At 36.9% G+C, this 16,966-nt stretch overlaps 2 protein-coding genes across 5 annotated transcripts in view; one reads left to right on the top strand and one right to left on the bottom strand.

Annotated features, from left to right (window-relative positions):
* Positions 1 to 1,282: 1,282 nt before the first annotated feature.
* On the top strand, positions 1,283 to 12,212 carry TRAPPC6B (trafficking protein particle complex subunit 6B). Of its 4 annotated transcripts, none has more exons than XM_004017910.4 (6): positions 1,283 to 1,601; positions 6,494 to 6,561; positions 7,491 to 7,608; positions 8,556 to 8,639; positions 10,297 to 10,390; positions 11,077 to 12,212. In XM_004017910.4, the coding sequence occupies exons 1-6, from the start codon at positions 1,521 to 1,523 to the stop codon at positions 11,106 to 11,108; spliced, it is 477 nt and encodes a 158-aa protein (XP_004017959.2). In that variant the 5' UTR covers positions 1,283 to 1,520; the 3' UTR covers positions 11,109 to 12,212. The 4 variants fall into 4 exon arrangements, with proteins under 4 accessions (XP_004017959.2, XP_042091247.1, XP_060257803.1 ...); XM_042235313.1 differs by having other exon boundaries at positions 1,283 to 1,720; XM_060401820.1 differs by having other exon boundaries at positions 10,297 to 12,212.
* GEMIN2 (gem nuclear organelle associated protein 2) overlaps positions 11,394 to 16,966 on the bottom strand; it is a 21,030-nt gene continuing 15,457 nt past the window's right edge. The window contains exon 10 of the mRNA XM_004017907.6: positions 11,394 to 16,823. Coding sequence (XP_004017956.2) covers positions 16,784 to 16,823 — 40 coding nt within the window. The 3' untranslated portion in view covers positions 11,394 to 16,783. The remainder of the gene's footprint in view (positions 16,824 to 16,966) is intronic.

The following is a 16,966-nucleotide window of genomic DNA, read 5'->3' as shown; positions in this document are numbered from 1 at the left end:
ACGGGGGTTAATCAGTAGAATGCCCCGTCCAACATTTAGTAATGCTCAATAAGTATTAGTTTCCCCTCTAGTCTCCAAAGGATCCGAAGACACCGATATTGTGGTTTGAGAAACTGACCTTAGTAAGACATCAATTTTTTGCCTAATCTTTGACCTTGCTGGTGGTGATGAGGGAGAATACAATTGGACATAAAGGACCTGATTTTACAAACGGGAAATTTTAGTGCTGGAAAAATCAAGATTAAGATTACAAAATACTCTTCAAAATTAGTCCTTTTTGAAAGGGTTTGTTGAAACATATGCTTGTTTTTGTGGTGGTTGAAAAAACTGAAACGTTAGAAGGGACATGTTTAAAAACAAACCCACCTCAATTCCAATTATGGTACATGGTCTTAAATTTTATGAAAGGATATGAAGAGTTGAAAGGTTAACAATTTGAGAAACTCAGCATTAGTTTTGAGGGAAGCAATGAATTCATTGGGCAAAAAATCTTCTCTGTAAGTTACTAAGAAAAGAACTAATCATAGGCGCAGCAACACGTTTAAGCCAAAGTTTGCCAAATTTGAAATGTGCATATGATCTAACATTTGTATTTGCACGTGTGCAGCAGTTGTCCCACATCCACCATAGATTCTTATATGAACTCCATCCCACAGTGACGTCGCATTTCTGAAGTCTTTTATTTGCATTTTCTGATTAAAATTTCCCTGTTCTTTTGTTACTCCATCCACCCTGTCCCTTACTCCCAGTAAACTTCCTGGCAGCCAAAGTGGCTCTAAATCTTATACCTAGGCTTATCCAAAATGGATTGGGATAATTTCTCAATATACCTAAAATTTATCAGTTTAGTTCACTCCTCAGTCGTGTCCGACTCTGCGACCCCATGCACTGCAGCACGTCAGGCTTCCCTGTCCATCACCAACCTAAAATTTATAGCCTGAAAACTTACGATTTATTCACTCCTTACAACTTTTCATATTTAGGAGCATATAGCAGAAGTGGAAGCTTTTAATAAAACTATTAGACAACGTTGTCAGTTCTAACAAAACAAATTAACAGAGACGGCAGCGGGAGCTCTTCTCTTCTCTTACCAACTTCTCCACTTAGCACACGAAAAATCCTTCCTCCTATCAGCGCCAGTGTTTCACCCCGGGCAAGCAACTCTGCGACCATAGAGCTGGCGGAATGCCGGGGTAGAGAGGACCGGATGTTGTTTTTTTCATCTCCCCGCCTAGGGGCCGGATCGGGTCTCCACCGGCTGGGTTTGGTTTCCGTTGCTGTCAGACTCTCCCGTTCAGCCGTAGGGCTGAGTGGCCCTGGGGTGAGCTCGCCCCGGGACCGGACTCGCTCCGTTACCAGCCTTTAGGAAGCTGCGTGGATTCCTGGTCTCCTAGCAACGAGGGCCTGGCCTCGGACTGAGCCGGCCGCGTAGCTGTCCAAGCGGTTGGGGCGCTATCCAGAATCCCCAAGCCGGACCCAAACGGGAGCCGAAACCTCGAGCTGGGAAGAATAAGCAGGAAATGGCGGACGAGGCGTTGTTTTTGCTTCTGCATAACGAGATGGTGTCTGGAGTGTACAAGTCCGCGGAGCAGGGGGAGGTGGTGAGTGCTGCCACACGCCCTGACACTCCTTGTTTCCACTCAGTTCTTTCCTTCAACCCCTGTCCCGTCGCATGCCACGCGTCGCCTCCCGAAGTGTAGACAAATTGGTCCACCTTCAGGTATCCTAAGTCTTAGAACCTGTCAGCTGTCCAGTCTTGCATTCTTGTCTCTTTCGTATTTTCTACTCTATGCTATCTTTTTGTCCAGTCCTGTATCTGTGTCTGGCAGGCCACAGATTTTCTTAGTTTCTCCCTTCCGTGTGTTGCCCCTGCCCGATTTGCGGCAGAGTTAACTGCTGATGTTGGCACCCCGACTTAATTCCACTGTCACTTCCAGCACTGCGCAGCTGTCCACTGGACAGACCTCTCCTAGCCTGAGAATCCTGTCCCTCCATCCACATCCCTAACCCTCACTAACACTCCAGGAAACTCAGAGAAAGAAGGTTAATGGGATTTGAGGTCGAAGCAAAGGAAACTTTGCATGTGTTACTATGATTAGGAGACACAATGTAAAAAAATTTAGTGTGCATTATATGTCAGAGCTGGTCGCTGGGGATATAGTAATGAAGGAAACAATGGCCCCATCCTCCTGGAGGTTACTTCTAATGTATGTGAGTCTTCATTCACACTAATGGATTCATTTAGAAAATATGTTAAGTGTATTGTGGGCCTGACACTGTTAGATTAATAAGATGAAGTCCCTGCCTCATTGGGGAATGTGGGTTCAATGAATAATTAACAGTATTGGGTGGTATGAAATAATGGAGTTGTAGGACTTCATATATAAAGTATTCTAAAGTCATGCTTAGGTCAGAAGCTCTAGTTTCTGTAATGCTGTTGATAAAGAGGGGTAGAAAGTAAGGGCAGGACAAGCATCCTAGGCAAACGTAAAGTCATAGTGGAATGAAAGGTGTAGAGTATTTAAATATGTCTACATATTTATGAGTATTATAATATGCCTACATATTTACGAGTGAATATGAGCATTCACTGTGACTAGATTGAATAGGTGGAGAGTGAAAAGTATTGAAACCTAAAGCTAGAAAGAACCTTGTTATGATTAAAAACATGGACCTTCTCAGTGGAGGATTTTTAAAAAGAATGATACAGTCTATTTGCATTTCAGAAAGATAAAAGTAGTCTTTGGACTGGAGAGGGAAGCTCTTGTAGTGAGCAGCTCCATTACTGGAGGAGTCCAGGCAGGAGATGAAGAAGATCTGGATAAAGAGAAGAGGAGAGAATGGTTTGAGAGAGGAGGCTGAATCTCTAAGATTTGATTAGGTATAGGAATGAGAATTGAAAATTATCCCCAGGTGTTTAGCTTGAGCCACTGGGTTGGGTGGAGAAGGAATAGAGAAGAGGTGAAGATACTGAATTATTTTGGACTGGTTGAATTTGTGGCACCTTAGGACATCCAGGAAGAGGTACTGTCAGTTTGTGAACTATAAGCAGGCTGTAACAAAGATGCCAAAGTGATTTATAAACAACAGAACTTCATTTCTCACAGTTTTGAACGCTGGGAAGTACAGTCAAGGCACCAGAAAATTAAGTGTTTGGTGAAAGCCTCCTCCTGGTTTATAGATAGATGTGTTTTGGCTGTGTGCTTACGCGGTGAAAGGGGACTAGCTAGCTCTCTGGGATATCTTTTATAAGGACACTAATGCTTTTCTTAAGGGCTCCACCCTCAAGACAGAATCATCTCCCAAGGCCCCTTCTACCTCCTAATACCGTCTGGGGGTTAGGATATCAACATACGAATTTCGGGGAGATACATTCAGTCTTTGGTATTAATTATGCATTAGAGACATTAATAGGAAGACATCAGGAAGAGTATTGGAAATAAAGCAAATTTTATCCTTTTTTTTTTTTTTTGCCACACCTTGCAGCATGCAGGATCTTAGTTCTCAGACTGAACTCACGCCCTCGGCAGTGACTCCTAACCACAGAACCGCCAGGGAATCCCACAAAGTCTATTATTCTGATCCATCAGTAATAAGATATTTTTTCCAAATTACAAACTTTTGACTTTAACATCATTAACAACAAGTAGTTAATGTTTAGCATCTGTGCTAAGTGCTAGTGCTTAATAGCAGACATTTGTGTTTGTGTTGAGTTAGCGTTCCTTAAATCCTTTTCCCCAGAGAATAATTAGTAACACACCTCTTTTACTCTTTTATCATAAAGTCCCTGCTCCCTGCCCCACCACATATGCATCAGCTTGCTTCATTCTACTCTACTTTCTTTCCCTCTTTCAGCTCTTGTCCAGGAAAACCTTTTTTAAAAATCCCTTTCCCCCGCTCAATGGGTTAGCCAAACTAAAACAAAACCAGTTGTTCTAATCGTGACTGATAATTTTGAGAGATGTGCTAGTCCTATAAGAGAAAGGAAATCCAAAAGTTTTGAATCATTAAAAATAACTTTCTTTTCCTATTGCAGTTTGTGTATGGTGGGGAAAAAATTATAAGTGCATATAAGCAAAAAGTATCTTTAAAAAATTATGTAGTAGGCTTGAAGATTAGAATCCATACTAGCATCTTGGTGTATGAGGGTTTGTTAACGTCACTACTTTGAGTGTGCCTCCAGTTTTTCATAATAAATGTAAACGAAAGACATAATTCTATCATCCAGGGATGGTCTTTAAATATCTTTTTTAGACATGAAGTCATAAGTGTAAGTGAAATCAAGGAAAAGACTAATGTTCTCACACTTAAATCAATAATTTTCCAACTGCACCAAAGAGGTATTAAATCTAATAATTGAATAACTGGACATTTAGCAATTTATTGGGAATAATTTTTTTTACATTAATGGATAAAATATTCCTAAGTTTTTCTTAAAAATTTGGTACTTACTAGTGAGCACTCACAGATGCCAAAGTGAATGAACAGGTAGCAACATCAGAAGGTTTTCCTAGGGCTTAATTCAGAAGTTCATGTGATTCATAGTTAAGATTTGAGAATGTCTGCATATAAGCATATTTCCTGCTTATCAATATATTCCTGGGTGATTCTACAAAGAATAGATTGTTTCACAAAGAGCATCATGATTTACAGGTCATTCTACCTGAGCATGTTTGGAAATGGGTGTGGAAATTAACAGAGTGGTGCTGTATGGTCCAGTGGAAAAACAACACGATTTGGTTTTTAGAAAGTCTATACCATAAATACAGAAAATAAATCAAAGGAGAAAAAACTAGAGAGACAAGGAGATCAGTTGGAAGGCTCTAACTGAAGACCAAGAGAGAAAGGTTAAGAGCTAATTTAAGCAGTCAGGAGAGAAGATCGATTTGGAAAAGCATGTACATGATAGGCCCCACAGGACTGCAGTGTACGTGTAGGCTTGGCAGCACAGAGGTGAAGGAAATGGAAGTTGTCTGGTTGTAGTAACTAGATAGATGGTGGTGCCATTAATGAGGTTAAAGAATTTTGGAGGCAGAGCAAGCTGAGGATGCTAAGATAGTATCATTTTGAACATGCCATATTTAAGGAGCCTGTGGGACCTCAGGGCTTCCCAGGTGGCGCTAGTGGTAAAGAACCCACCTGCAACCCAAGAGACGCAGGAGACATGGCTTCGATCTCTGGGTTGGGAAGATCCCCTGGAGGAGGGCATGGCAGCCCACTCCAGTATCCTTGCCTGGAGAATCCCAGACAGAGGAGCCTGATGAGCAACAGTCAACTGGGTCGCAAAGAGTTGGATACAACTGAGCACGCACACAGTGGGACCACTAGATGATTGTGTCTGCTAAAATCTGTACCAAAGATTTAGTAGTTAGCCCTGTTAGTGGAGTACTTAGAAGAAGTTTCAGCAGATAACGAGGCCTGTGTTGTTAATGGAAGACAAAGGCTTCAAAATACATAAAATTTCTTGCCCTCTTGTTGCTGTATTCTAGTAGGTAGGGATGGAGGAACATGGACAGTATAAAATTAGTAAAATGTGTATTAGGTTAAATGGTGAAAGAAGTTCCTTGGAGACAAATTAGGCAGAGAAATCAGAGCATCAGAATCACTTTTGTAGGGCTTCTTGAAACACAGGTTACTGATCCATACCTGCAGTTTCTGAGTCACTGAATTGGGGATGGGGTTACAGAATTTGTAGTTTTGCAGGTTCCCATGTGATGTTGATGTTGCTAGTCTTGGGACACACTTTGAGAATCATTAGGTAGTTTCTGAAGTGGAATGATACTGTTGTTTTAAAAGACTGAAATTAGCCTCATTGAGATGATGACATGTGAGGGAAGACCTAAAGCCGGTGAGGTGGTCATGTGAGTTTCTAGATGGGGAGCTGCCTAGAGCCTGCCTGGCATGTTTAAGGACAGCAAGGAAATCAGTGAAGCTGGATGGAGTGAGTGAAGAAGAGGAGGTGAGGTTAGAGAGGCACAGAAGTCTGGATTGTATAGGGCTTTGTAGGTCATCCAGAGAATTTTGAGAGTCTTTGACATAGGTTTTATTTAAAGCCTTAAGAGTGGATGAGATTGTCAAAGGAAGAGTGAAGCAATTGCATGATTCCAGAAATAGGATGGGGGGTCACCAACTAAGATACACTAGGAAATAGAAAGCTTGGCTGACTCTAAGAAACATTTTGAAGCAGAACTGAGAACTTAGTGACAGCACAAAGGGAATGACAGAAAAAAGTCAAAAGCAATACCTTGACCTGTTTTATATCGGAAAGAGTAGTTGAAAATGGAAAAAGCCAGGGAAAGCAGGGAAAGTAATTGGGAAGAGGCTTTGGCATTTCTGAAAAGTAGTAACAGTTCTCTGTTTATCTTATTGCATTATGAAAATGATTAAGAAAATTCAAATATGACCTGTAATTCACTTTTTCTCACAATGTTTCAGTGAAATATTTACATTCTGGCATTCTAAAATTATTCAAAACTATTATTTTTTTAAATAGGAAAATGGACGCTGTATAACTAAACTGGAAAACATGGGGTTTCGAGTGGGACAAGGATTGATAGAAAGGTGAGCAGTATGGATTTGAAAATTTTCTTCCAGGTAGGTTATGAACAAAGATGATCCATTTCAAAAGATTGCATAAAACTTGAGATACTTTCATTTTAGTTCCTAAATTTTATTTATTCTCTGTTCTTTATTCACAGATTGAAATTTCCTTTTAGGTCTAATGCTATTTTAAGTCAGTTATCCAACTTGCATGTTTCAAACTTTGAAGAAAATATGTATTTGTTTTAAATTTTTTTCCTCAAAACTTTGGTGTGCTGAAACAACTATCTAAAATCTTGTTGCATTTCCTACTTAAGCTAGTAGGTTCTTTATCCTAAACGGAATATGGTTTAAATGCGCACCTTAGTTTCTGTTTATGCATGTGATCATCTTCAAACTTACAGGTCAATTTCTTTTAGTATTCCCTTCTCACTATCTGAAATAACTGAACTCTTAATACTTTCCTGATCTTCCTTCGTGGCTCAGGTGGTAAGGAATCCACCTGCAATGAAGGAGACCTGGGTTCGATCCCTGGATTGGGAAGATCCCCTAGAGAAGGAAATGGCAACCCACTCCAGTATTCTTGCCTGGAAAATCCCATGGGCAGAGGAGTCTGGCAGGCTACAGTCCGTGGGCCACAAGGAGTCGGACACGATTGAGCGACCTCTCTTTCTTTCATATTTTATATAACAGTACCATGATCATGCTCAGCTTTTTAAAAAAAAATGTCAGCTGTACCTAGAATTGCTTACTGTTAGACTAATTTTAGCCCCATCATTATAAACAATGTGAATTCACTGAAGTGGGAACTACTTTGCTTGGTGCTTATCACTTTATGACTGTCAGTAAATGTTCAGTGCTATTGTGGCATTTGGAAATTAGTGAGTAATTTGCCCCTCCTGCTTTCTCGGGATGAAAAGTACTGTATTACTTCTAGTTGATCTTTTTAGGTTTACAAAAGATACTGCAAGGTTCAAGGATGAGTTAGATATCATGAAGTTCATTTGTAAAGATTTCTGGACTACAGTATTCAAGAAACAAATCGACAATCTAAGGACAAATCATCAGGTATTTAGATAAATTAAGGCCTAGTTTTTAAAGTCCTTTATCTTAATGTAAATGTCCTATTTTAGTGATTTACTTGTTATATAAAACTTAATTTCTCAGAAACTTAGGAATGTTTCTGTTATTAAAACATTTTTTTTTCTCTAATAGGGTATAGTGAATAAAGACAAGGGCAGTTATCTATAATGACAGCTGTCCCTTTCTCTCAATAAAATTTTAAGTTTTTAAAAGTAGCAAATATCAGAATGATAACAGTTTTAGGACTTGGTTCTTTCATTATTATTACTTAGTGGTGATAATATGCAGAACCACAGATACATCACATTTCTGTCTTTCAAGTAATTCCTGAAGTCTCATTGTAATTCTTGCCTGTTTAGTTGCCATTGTATTTTTTATTCTTAAAATATTGTTAATATAAAAGTTAATAGGTTGCCTGAGAGAGTATGCAAAAATTGACTTATTTTGTAAAATTCTAGGAGATATTTAGAATATATTTGGCATTTACTGAAGTATAAAAAATGAAAATAATGTTATCTCTTAGCTACCAGTAAAATTCATTTTTTCAGATAACGTCAGCCTTAGCCTAGAAGTACTTGAAATGCTTATAGGGAAAAGTGACTCTGATTATTGGCTTTCTAGCTATGAGTTAATTATATATAGCTGCTAATTTCACCTAGAATGTATTTTTCTTTCACACTAGACTGAATTCTTTAAGGATAGGAACTGTTTTATGTATCTTTGTGTCTTCAGTATCTGTAAAGCATTCAGTAAATATTAGTGTTATAAATGATGAACAACTCTTCAGCTTGAACACTGCAACACTTCTTTGTATAAAGAAAATTTGACCAATGGAAGGGAGAGTTTTAATAACTTCTAAAAGTTCTTAAATTGTTTTGAAGGGAAGAGTACAGATTACACTGACTTTGGATGTTTTTCTATTTTTGGGACAGGGCATCTATGTACTTCAGGACAACAAATTTCGCCTGCTTACTCAAATGTCTGCAGGAAAACAATATTTAGAACATGCATCAAAGGTATTTAATGGAATAAAAGATTGGTTTTTTAAATTATGAAACAAGTAGAAATGTAGGGAAAAGTACAATGCTAATCACAGACTTGAATTCAGAATGTTTTAAAATTGTTCCTTTTGCCTAAATACTGCTCTATGAAATAAAGATATTTATCATATTGAAATAGTTTAACTTGTAACTAAGTAGGCTTATGATGACCAATTCAAGAAACTCTATAGTTTAAATGCCATTAAAAATGTAGATGATAAGATTCTCAAATATAGTACAGATACATCAGGAAAGATACTCAAGCTTAAAAAACTGGTATTAGCTATACAAAATTACTCACCTCAGAGTTCATATTTATCCATCAGTAAATTAAAAATTTTTTTTAGTATAGTTAATATTTGTTCCTAAGAATATGTTTTGTATTAAGCATATGTGCATTTCAGGGTTTCCTGTATTTTTTTTTTCAGTCTCAAGTAGGAATCAATAGGCCAGATGTATTACAGAAAAGCTTACAAGTTTTAATATAAGGGTTCCTTTGAAATGATTAAAATACATTGGGCAGTATGTAAAAGCTGCTTTTTATCTGTAAAATTTGTCCACACCTAAATTATCTAACACAAAGGCAGTTTCGTGTAGTGGGAAGAGTATGAACTTGGGACCAAAGAAATCTAGATTTTAAGCTAACTCCACAACTTACAGATCCCCTCTGGACCTTAGTTTCCTTATTAATAAAACTGATTGTAACAATATATTATAAACAATCTCTAAGTTCTCCCCCAGTTTATAACTTCATAATTCCATATCTGATTAACTATCAGTACCCATTTATGTATATTATAAAATAATTTATTATTCATACATAGTTGAATATCATGCAATACCAAAATCTAGGGGATAAAATACCTTGGACTATTTGATTTTTTGGTTCTCATTTTTGTGCTGTCTCTGCTATGGCTTAGTCCCATTTCCTTGTTTCCTTAGCAGTTTGTCAACATTGGCACTTTGATCCTTTAAACTGGATAAGTCTTTGTTGTGGCAGGCTATACGTCTTGAACAAGTCAAGATTCTTGGTTGTAGAAAGCAGAAACCAATCTTGATTGAATGGAATCGTATTAGTTAGCTTACAGAATTGATGGGAAGGCTCAGAAAACAGGCAAGAACCATGGTTAGGGGAATCTCCTGGTGGTTTAGTAGTTAGGATTTGCTATGGCCCAGGTTCAGTCCCTGGTCAGGGAACTGTGATCCCACAAGTGGTCAACATGGTGTGGCCAAAATTAGAGAGGGAAAAAAGACACCATGGGAAGTTAAAGCAGCCAGGTCACTCCACAAGGACAGTCTAGTTAGAATCCTCAAGCAGCACTGACGGTAGACACAAACCACCTTTGCTGTCTCTAGAACTAATTCTAACCTCTTTCCAGCTTGTTTCTGTCACTCGTAGATTCAGGGTCATGGACTAGACCAGTGAGTTGACTGAACTTAAGTCATGTGTCCATGTTTAGTTGCCAAGGAGCTGGGAAATCTAATAAGAATTTCTAATAATTTGAAAAATTATTATATAGCTTTTCCAAATAAGTGACTTATTAACATCAAGGTTTAACTAAATGTCATATTAATCAATACCTTTACTGTCTTAGTAAATCCTTAATACTTTTTATACTTTTGTTCTTTTTAGTATTTAGCATTTACATGTGGCTTAATCAGAGGTGGCTTATCAAACTTGGGGATAAAAAGTATTGTAACAGCTGAAGTATCTTCAATGCCTGCCTGTAAGTTGACTTCATATTTCTTAACAAATGTTTTTAGCAGTTATTTATCAGGTCTGGTGGTGTTTGTTTCTTGTTTTTGTTACTTAGAGGACATTTAAAATGCTAAAACCATTTCATTTTACTTTTGTCAGTTTTAACACAATGTAGTAATATGTAGCATACTTATATTTATAGTCAATGATTTTTAAATTCATAATAGACAATGATTTAAGAAAGTGTGCTAAGGAAATTAAATTTATAAGACAACTTAAAGGGTGACTCTTAATTTTAAAGGAAAATTTTAAGATAGCAAATTTCCTTATAATGTTTAAGATTTTTTAAAATTTTCTCAAATACATTTATTATTTAAAACTAGATAAAGCCAACTAGTCATCACTAAACTCCTTTTCAAAAATCTCTTCACCACAGCTACTAACCAAGAATTGGCTTAAGCATCACTGTATTTCCTTTCTATTCATAGTAATTAGAAATGAAATACATAAAATATAGAAATCAGAGAAACAAAGGCACTCATTCACAAACCAGATAATCATGATAAAAATGAAATTGACTATCAAATAGTGCGGAGTCATTTGATATAGCAAGTTTCTTGATTGAAACAACTTATTAAATAGAGCAGAAAATGGATGTTTAGACAGTTTACCTTTTACCTGAAATCAAAATGATTTTCATGTTTTCCTTTTTAGGTAAATTTCAAGTGATGATACAGAAGCTATAGAACCTACTGAAATGCAAGGCTTTACTAGTGTAAAGAGATAAATTATTCCTGTATAAAGTATTTCAGATGGCAATGATTTAATTACATTGTTGGACATTTGTACTGATATAAGCTATTTGCTAACTTGTATAATGAAAGATGCACTCTTAAGCAGGAGGAAGGTTGTATTTTATCAATTTCAGACAGACCTTAAAGCAGGTAGAGACATTCTACTATAACATATACTTTACTGAAACTATTCAGAATGAAAACCTAATTTCAAATAACTAAACACCAATGCAGGACCCTTATTTAAACATTTTTATTTGCTTAGAGTGATACATCTTTAACCAGAAATGGAGAAGCAAAACTCAGGGTTTGGTAAATTAGTGTAATGAAAAGTATGCACCAATCAGAATCATTTGTGTAAAAATGAACAAATTTTGGTTTATGAATTTTAGTTATTAAAAAAGCAAATAGTACACTAAATATTAAACTTTGTCTTATTGCTTATAATTTATTACTAAGAGTTTTTATGCATGTATAAGGATTTCATTATATACATTGTGTGTTGTGTGTGTGTGATATATTTAACTGCCTAAATTGCTTTAAAACTTTATTTTACTTTCATATAATTCAGTTCTTGAAAGCTCCATTAATGTAATCAAGTAAAATATAATCTAGATAAAGTCGGATACAGATGTGAATTCAGTGACCCCAGAGCCAAAGAATAATAGGTATTTGAGGAAGGAAATGTTATACTTACTCCTGTTACAGTCTCCGTTTCTCTCTCCACCTGTGGAAGTGCTGGTGAAGATTCTAACGCCTCTATTTTTTCCCCTTACTTGTAGTCTTCCCCAAGGGCAGAAGGGTGGATGAATCGATAGTCACACCAGTATTCATGGGCCCATAAGCTTCTGTGGGTTGAGGTCAGTGCTCATCTAGTGTATATCTTATCTCTTCTTTCATCTGATGATCATGAAAGGACAAGCATGGAGATGAAAGCTATCATATTGAGGATAGCAGGTGCAGATAGAAAGCACCTGAATTGTGCTCTTGAATTAGCCAATCCTGGAACTACTATACCTTTGGACTTTTATAATAAATTCCTTGTATTGTTCAGTCTCCCTTTTGTGTATTTTATTGTGTGTGTGTGCTCAGTTGTGCCTGACTCTTTGCGACCCCATGGACTGTAGCCTGCCAGGGTCCTCTGTCTACAGAATTCTCCAGGCAAGAATACTGGAGTTGGGTGCCATTTCCTTCTCCAGTGGATCTTCCCAATCCACGGACTGAACCTGCATCTCTTGTGTTTCCTGCATTGGCAAGCAGATTCTTTACCATTAGTGCCACCACTTGTAGCCAAAATATAAGCCTGTCTTGGTAGAGGTGAGGCAAAAGTTAGGTTATACAAGAAACAGTATGGGAATACTGAATTTTCTCTTTTCTGTAGGGGGAGGGGAAGACAAAGGGTTACATTTAAAACAATAAAACCATGAGGTGCTAAAGACAATATGAGGTTTTATGATCTTGTAGTAGAGAAGGCCTTTTCAAGACTTGTAGAAAATCAAATAAAGCAAAATAGTAGAAAAAATTAATAGCATATCTTCAAGAAACGGTACTGGGAAAACTGAATAATCCCCATGCAAAAGAATGGAAATGGACCCTTGTACCATACACAGGTATATGAAGATGCTAAGTATCCTGACTAATGAGGGAAATGCATATCAAAACCACCATTAGTTACTATCCAACACCAGTTAGGATGGCCATTAAAAAAAACCCAAACCAGAAAAATGTGTTGGCAAGGATATGAAGAAATTGGAACCCTTGTGCACTCTCAGTGGGAATGTTAAAATGATACAGACACTGTGGAAGAGAGTATAAAGATTACACAAAAATTTAAAAGTAGAACTACTACATATTCCAGCAATCCCACTTGAGAGAGTATTTATTACAAATAATTTAAATCAGGATGTTGAAGAGCTATTTGCACTCCCATGTCCACTGCAGCATTATTAACAATAGCCAAGAAGTGGAACCAACCTAAATGTTCATTGTATGTATAAGGATTTTCACTATTTGATTATATTCATTGATGGCACTTGATTTGTACTGGCAAACAAGGATGTGCAGCCAGTAAAAAGGATGAAATAGAGCTGTATGTACTACATGGAATGATGTTAATTGGTCTTAAGAGAGAAAGTTTTTGTTTTCTTACAGGATACTACACATGCAATATATATAAATATATATGACTAAGTGTATCCAAAAGACTTGAAAGTTATAAGTAAATTGTACAGTAGATTAAAGTAATCCCACAATAAAGATTTTTTTTGGGTATCTTTCTGTACAACTTTATATTTTAATTATAGTCATCAACAGCCCTAAGTGAACAGTAAACCTGTGTTGAAGAGCAGATGTATGTTTCAAAAGTAAATATACTATATGAATGACAAACTGTGAGGTAGCTTTATAAACTATTTTTTATAAACTATAGTCAGTGGCCTATACTAACCATGATGACAGTTGAACCCTTGTCTACTAGCCAAACCTCTATAAAGGAACTTAAGCCTGGAGATGTCATCAGAACCTGTCTTGGTCCATTTGGGCTGCTTGTCTACTATATACTGCTATACTCATCTTTCTCAGTTTCTAACGCATTTTTATTTTTGTCCCCAGATGGTAAAACTGGTAACTTAAACCACTTTTCATCTAGTTCAGTCTCTAATTGACTTATTCTGCTAAGAGACACAGATGAAATAATCTTATCTTTAAAAAAATGCATACAATAAAAGTACAAACAATTTAATGAATGCATAATGTCCTCCTGACCAAAAGAAGTAATGAATCTTTATATGAAAAAAAAAAAAAACAGGTGCAATCCAATTTATTTGGTCCATACCCCCACAGAACTGATTAAACTACTGTATGGTAGCTGTTATTTTCAAAATAATTACCTCTAAATTCTGTATTTAAAATGTGTAATTTCTCAATGAACTTGAGACATTTCTGTGTCAAAGAGTTGGAAAAATTTTCCTCTTCAATTTCTCATTAACATCAGAAGATACTTTTATTTGTTAAAGACTTGATAAACCCTTCAGCTATATTGGTAGTCTGCCTAAATATATTTGTGACTTAAAATATCTTGTTTCTGTATTCCTGAAAAATATCCTTATGCCAAGTTAAGTTATTACAAAAATAAGTTTTCAGTTAAATATTATAGACCTACAACTTGCTGGAAAACAGAGGTATAACAGCATTAAAATAATTTCGTATACCACTTGTCTTCTGTACATGCAAAATTGCCTTTTTTGTTTCTAGTCCTCAGGAATGTTAATTCTTCTGTGTGAGTGAAGCTGCTCAGTCGTGTCCGACTCTTTGCAACCCCATGGACTGGAGCCTACCAGGCTCCTCTGTCCATGGGATTTTCCAGGCAATAGTACTGGAGTGGATTGCCATTTCCTTCTCCAGGGGATCTTCCCGACTCAGGGATCAAACCCAGGTCTCCCACATTGTAGACAGACGCTTTACCATCTGAGCCACCAGAGCAGTGACCATAAATACATGCTCAGCCACTAGGCATGGAAAAGTTACACGTTAGTTACAACAATAACTGCCACTTTAGACCTTTACTATTAATCAATCAGTCGCTAGCCTTCCCCAGTAAAGATCAAATAGCAAAGAACATGAGTCTATTACAAGGCTACTTGTGGTTATTGGTTGGAAATCTAAACTCTTCATGGTAGACACTGCTGGCTGCCTACTCAACACTCTTGTCTAACAGAACCATTTTTGGTAGGAGTGACAATGTGCTCACCAATAATTACATTTCCCAGCCTTCATTCTGAGTAGAAAATATCGTAATTCTGGCAAATAAGTTGTAAGTTGAGGATTTCTTATAATACTTTTCTCCCCTGATAGGACATCAAGAAGTGTGATACCTTTTTATCCTCCCTGGAATGTAGATTCAAAGAGAGAAAACCACCATATCATGACTAAAAAGATGAAAACTATCCTCTAAGATTGATGAAAGATAAATCTGGATGTAGCCTAGGATATTTAAGATATTGTTACAGCCAGCTGCTATACCAGCCCTGAACTTCTCAAACCAGAATTAAGGAGAAAAAAAAAATTCTTAATTTTTAAAACCTCAGTTAAGTCAAGTTGCAAAACCAATATTTAACTGTTGGAATCTCATGACTTTCAATCCTCCTCTTGGGAACTTCTGGTCAAAGAAAGGAAAAAGTTGTACATAAAAGATATTTTCTATGTTGGATTAGCACCGAAAACATTAAATATCCAACAATGAGAGACTGTTTAAATTCTGGTAAAACACAACTTAAGACTACTAGGCTACCATTTAAAACTCAGTTTTTTGAGGGAATTTCCTGGCAGTCCAGTGGTTTGGACTCCTTGCTTTGATTGCTGAGGGCCCGGGGTTCAATCCCTGGTTGGGGAACTAAGATCCCACAAGCCATTGGGTGCGACCCCCCTCCCCCACTGCCAAAACCAACTTTTGGAAGACAACGTGGTAGAAAAGATTAAAATACAAAATTATATCTGCTCCACTTATAACTAGTGACAAAACTATTGGTTGCCCAATCCACGTTTATTCCCAATCCTCTTTTCCTTTTCCATTTCCCATTAGAAAGATTGGAAAAGCTTACAGTTTCATTTCCCCATTCTTCTTGGAGCTAGAGGTAATGATTTTATACGTTCAAGGCCAACAGATGAACACAAGTCTGCTGTGGATTTCTGGAGAAGGTTTTGCTTTTATGAGAAACGGATCAGATGTGGGAGGCTCTGCCTCCTTCCTCAACTATTCTATCTTGAATATAGACACACTGCTCTGCACTGCAGTGGCCATCTTACTATGAAGGAAAAACTAAGAGACTTTCAAACACCTTGGTAAAGTGGAGTCACTGAACCAATGCCAGCTCCTCTAGGTTTCTTGTTATATGAGAAAGATGAATCCCTATTTGAAAAACCATTGCTACTTGGGTCTTTTGTCACTTACAGTGTGAAACACTCCTACCAGATAGAGAAGTAGAAAAACTGTAAACAATATGATAAAAGATGTGGCATAAAAATTAAAAGAGTTGACCTTTTACCGTATTACAGAAAATGATCTATAAAGAAAAAATTGCGTTTATGTAAGAAAGCTTTTAAAAATAAAAGTCCTGAGCTTAAAGAGAAAACATCAGACTAATTTTGTTGCTAACTATGAATACACATGCCATATAAACTAGATTATCCTAATTCTAATACTAAGGACATTAGTCTGTTGTCTTTTAACAGTCAAACAAAATTTAGTAACCAAAACATTTTCAATCAAATTTTATATGTGTACATGTAAATAAACAACAAAACAGCACCAAAGACCTCTGTACAATTTCACCATACAGTTTCTGTGTAGGATGCTTCATCAGTAAATCTTTCACTTTTGCTTTAAAAGCACGTGATTACAGAAAAGTGCTTATTCATTAAAAACTGGGTAAGATCTTTTACAGATACCTCAGATATTCAAAATAATACAATCTATCTTCTGAAGATCAACCTGAGTTGCACAGGTTAAGTTGAAGACTCTTCACATGGTGCTGAAAATGTGAGGCAATCTGCACTTAACTGGCACTGCACTTCCTCAGACTCAGGCGTCTTCATCACAAGTATCTTCTGTCTCTGAGAGATCAGCTTCATCAGGACGGCTCATCGGCTAAGTCACGCTGGTCAAAATACCTGGTGATAAAAGAATTTGCACAGCGAAGGAAAGCATAAAATGAAAAGGGAACCTATGAACTGGGAGAAAATCTTTGCAAACAATGTGATCCATGAGGGTATAATTTCCAAAATAAAAAAAGCAGCTCATGCAACTCAATAAC

The sequence above is a fragment of the Ovis aries genome, chromosome 18, assembly GCF_016772045.2.
Source record: "Ovis aries strain OAR_USU_Benz2616 breed Rambouillet chromosome 18, ARS-UI_Ramb_v3.0, whole genome shotgun sequence".
NCBI lineage: Eukaryota > Metazoa > Chordata > Mammalia > Artiodactyla > Bovidae > Ovis > Ovis aries.
This window is presented reverse-complemented; position numbering and strand designations above follow the sequence as displayed.